This window comes from Marmota marmota, unplaced genomic scaffold (assembly GCF_001458135.2).
Source record: "Marmota marmota marmota unplaced genomic scaffold, marMar, whole genome shotgun sequence".
NCBI lineage: Eukaryota > Metazoa > Chordata > Mammalia > Rodentia > Sciuridae > Marmota > Marmota marmota.
In genome coordinates, this window is record NW_026000221.1 from 12510752 (window position 1) to 12515653 (window position 4902).

The 4902-nt window shown below is 34.5% G+C and overlaps 1 protein-coding gene across 3 annotated transcripts in view; it reads left to right on the plus strand.

The window, feature by feature from the left end:
- The window catches only part of LOC107144785, a 34209-nt gene that overhangs the window by 11418 nt on the left and 17889 nt on the right, over positions 1–4902 (plus strand). For 2 of the 3 annotated variants that reach the window (XM_015488619.2, XM_048792029.1), the window contains exons 4-5: positions 4283–4432; positions 4588–4731. In XM_015488619.2, the coding sequence (XP_015344105.2) occupies positions 4283–4432; positions 4588–4731 (294 nt within the window). The remainder of the gene's footprint in view (positions 1–4282; positions 4433–4587; positions 4732–4902) is intronic. The other variant, XM_015488623.2, reaches the window with a different exon arrangement.

Genomic DNA, 4902 nt, shown 5'->3' on the forward strand with positions numbered 1-4902 from the left:
GGGATGAGAGGTGGGAGGGAAAGGGAGAGAGAAGGGAAATTGCATGGAAATGGAAGGAGACCCTCAGGGTTATACAAAAGTACATACAAGAGGAAGTGAGGGGAAAGGGAAAAATAATACAAGGGGGAGAAATGAATGACAGTAGAGGGGGTAGAGAGAGAAGAGGGGAGGGGAGGGGAGGGGAGGGGGGATAGTAGAGGATAGGAAAGGCAGCAGAATACAACAGACACTAGTATGGCAATATGTAAATCAATGGATGTGTAACTGATGTGATTCTGCAATCTGTATATGGGGTAAAAATGGGAGTTCATAACCGACTTGAATCAAAGGGTGAAATATGATATATCAAGAACTATGTAATGTTTTGAACAACCAACAATAAAAAATTTAAAAAAATAAAAATAAAATAAAAGTATATATCCATAGCTATGATAAAGTTTAAGTTATGAACTAGGCACAACAACAATAATAAAATACAATAATTATAACAACAAAAAAAAAGATCAAATTTCATCCCACAGAATCTGTATTAACTCTGTAATGCTAGACCACAATCTAGAGAATTCATATGCCCTAAAGAGAAAGCACAGATGTTCTCACCCAAAAGTACACAGATGACCGTGCTTTCAGCCCTGGATAGAACCTGCACTCACTCATTTTGCACTATGTACCATCATAACAAATAATAACCACACATACCCACAAACAAAAACACATTAACACAAACACATATATACATAAACACACTCAGCATCTTCTCCCTTAGCAGCACCATTCACCAGATAGGTACCACATCACACATGTATTTCCACAAGACCTATTACAATCACATTTTGACATAGGTGTACCAATTATACTCTTCAAAAAACACATACCACACAGATCATTCTGAAACATTATGATATATACACACCTATTTCACATGTACACACACACAGGGACATTCTCATAGCCAATTTATCTCCTTATATTTGAAATTTTCTTTCTTAGAAACCAATAAATTACATCAACATGTCCCATGACCCTCAGAGATGCTTCTAGTACAGAATTTGAATGAATCAGAGACAGCTTTCCCTTTCCATAAACTTCCAATGCCCTTGAGCCTTTATGTTCTCATTGAAGTGAAAATGGAGTCATGAGAGTTTTAATAAACTGTACATGGTGGAAGGAAAATGGGGTATGTCTCTCCATGGGACATATCAAAATGAGGAACTTCTTCCTGGTAAAGGTAATAATACAAACAATTGCCTTTCATGAGAAGATCCTTCCCCGAAGTGGTAAACCTCTCTTTTGTGTTTGCAAAAGAAACCCCAAGATTGAGCTCAGCTTGGATGGGTAGCCTACAAAAAGAGGAAGGAGGGTGAAAGTCCAGTAGAATTTATGCCTCTGGAGTAATTACTCCAGGGATAAAATGCCTGAATGGCTATTGTATAAAGAAAAATATTTATACACATAAAAGTAACTATGTAAATATTATGTGTATATATTTATATATATATAAATTTGTCAAGATAAATTTTTCTTTATAAAACGTATCCTCCATATTCTTTATTTGTAGAATTTCTCATGAGAACATAAAGCTAATAATAATAATAATAATAATAATAATAATAATATCTTTTAGTCATTTCCTATCATATTTTATTTTTGATTCATTTGCAATATTCTGCATACATTTCCCAAAGTATCACATTCAAGATATTTAATAACAGTGACATCTATCACACACACAATTTTATCATATGTTTATTTTAGTTTTAGAACACTGCAAAGACTTAAATGATAATAGGAATTTTTGTAAGTGTTAACAATGCCTGAAACATTATGTCCACTTAAAGTATATTTTTGAATGACACAGAGCTCAGATAATGCCACTTCTCAATGATTGTTTTTGTTGATTCATTCTTCAGAAGTCAAGAATCTTCAAGAAGTTGCTTCTGAGTCACATATGTTGGCCTTTGTCTGGACTCAACCATCAGGAGAGAGTTCATCTGCCTCAGGATATTACACCCGTGTCTCCTGTGCCAGGAAACTCATTCCTACTAATGAGCATGGTAAGCAGATGCAAAGGTGGGATCTGAGCTCTGGTTGGAGATACAGTTGAACTGCCAGTCCAACCCTTGCTCTCACTTCAGTACTTTTTAGAGTACAGAAAAGGGATTCAGGGCAGAGGGATTAATGCTAAGGCTTCTTGGCAGGGACAAATAGGGATTCTTCAAAAACATAACAAAATTCCTCAGCACAAACCTGCTTTTGAAAACTAGGGCAGCTTTTAGTGAGACAGTAGACAGTGCAAGATGTGTGTAGGGATTTGTTCACAATTTTCCTCCTCAGAGGCACAAACTCAAGCTCACCCCCAAACAAGTTATACCTCTTTTTGTTAAGTATGGCCACATCACTCCTTCCTTTTATTTATTCCCTCATGTGAGCACCTCTTCTTCATTTTTATTTTCTATTAGTATTACACAGGTACTCTTTTGCCCTCTAATTCCTACATAGAGCCATTCTCCAGTTTATTATTTGACACATTAGTTCCACAAGCACTTCATATTGCCTCACAAAACCTGTTTTAACTCTGTAATGCTAGACCAATCTCACGAAAACTCACATGTTCTGAAGGGAGGGCATTTTTATATGCAAATATTCTCACCCAAATATCCATGGATGACAAAGTTTTCTTTCCTTTACAGACCCACAACCTCTTATATGTAACATGTCCATCCTAAGAGAGAACACAAGCACACATTTAAACACACAACTCAAACACAAATATACACACCATATACATACTCATAAAAAAGCATACCATTCAAAGCACCCATTTACCAACAATAATATTCCCCTGATGGGAACTAGAACATATTTAGGATATATTCATAATACCTAAGACTATGCCATTTTCCACATTGATGTAATGAGTACATATCTCAGATAACACATACCAGAGAATTCTGACACATTTCGGGTTCATGTACCCCTATTCCACACGCCCACATGAAAAGACATTCACATGGCCATCTTAGGTACTTACATATGAAATTTCAAACCTAAACATCAATAAATTGCATTAATTTTCTTCTTCATGTCCTTTAATCCTACAAGATGACTTTAGTACGGAATTTGAACACATCCACATGCCAAATTTTCCATGCACTATGCCAATAAGCCTCTTATGTCCTCAGTGTATTGGAAAAAGAAGAGTTGTGAGAGTTTAGTATTTGATGGTTTGAATGAAATGGGTTGTGGCTGTGTTAGGGCATACAGAGAGGGAGGCAAGCCTTTGAAACAAGGCAAAATACAATCACCTTTTCTGAGAAGATCCCTACAGAGTTCAACATCTCTCAAGTGCCTAAAAAAGAGCTCCTAATGGACAGTGAGTTCACAGTGAAAAGAAAAGCCTGGATGAAAGGGAGGAAGCTGAGAACCCAGTAGACTCCTGCCTCTGGATGAGAGTTCTGGGTCGGGAATATATAAATGGCTACTGGTCTTGGAGATATATATATGTATTCATTTATTTATTACAATAGTAATAAATATATATTTTATATATTTATTACTATTGTATATTTATATTGTATTAATATATATTTACTATATATAATTACTATTGTATATTTATATCAATATATATAAATATATTTGTAACTTATATATGATGTATATATAGTAAATGCATTGGTAAATATATTTGTAAATATGTATATATAATGTACATATAATAAATGTATTTGTAGATATATAAATATATATTTACATATAAGATATTTGTAAATATATGAATGTATATGTTTGTAATATATATAATATTTGTAAATATATTTATAATATAGTTCAAATATATCTATTATATTTATGAATATATACATAAATATATATATATAATAAACAGGTCACAATGAACGGCTCTTCATAAGCATTCTACAAATATTTTATTTGCACAATTTCTCATGGAGAAATTCAACTAACATTAATATCCATCCTTTAGTGATTGAACATCACATTTTAGTTATGATTCAGTTTCCAATAATCTATGTACATTTCTTAAAATATAACATTCAAGATATTCTATCACAGAAAATCTACTTCATCCATGATTACAATAATTGTTGTTTACCTTTACTTTGAAATTTTGAATGGGAAAGTCATTGTAATTAGAGAGAGAGGAAGTTCCAAGCGTAGTAATGCCTGAAATAAAATAGTCACAAAACATATCTGTTTTGGAATGATATAGAGCACATATTGTGCTATATCTCAATGATTGTTGATATTGCTACATTTTCAGGGTTCCAGATATTCCAACAGGTTGCTCCTGCCCCATGTAGGATGAACTGGATTCAGGTAGGAGGAGAAACTTCAACATCTGAAGAAGATTCCAAATATATCTTCTCAGAAAGCAAGCACATTCCTACTGATGAGCATGCTAAAACACCCGGTAAGCTCATCATAATTAGCATGAGAATCTTCATGGTGGTAACAAAACCTGAAACAAAATATCCACTCCTCAATATATCTATTTTTGGATGACACAGAACTCAGATTATGTTATGCCTCAGTATTTGTAGTTGTTGCTGTTGTTTCATTCTCCAGATTTCCAGAAGTGGAAAGGCGTTGCTATTGAAAAATACGAGCTAGAAGCAGCCAGGACTCAGGCAGCAGGACAAAATTCATCTGATTCAAAATATTTCAGCTGTCTATCCACTACCACTAAACTCCTTCCTACTGAGGAGCATGGTAAGACTGGATGCAAAAGTGAGGTTGAGCTCAGGCAGGAGATATACCTGAGGTGCTAGTCCAACTCTAGCTCACTTCTCTATTCTTTTGAATATGGGGGAAAGGATTCAGGGCAGAGGCACTGACAACTAAGACCTCTTGGGAGGAGCAAATAGAGATGGTATTTCAAAA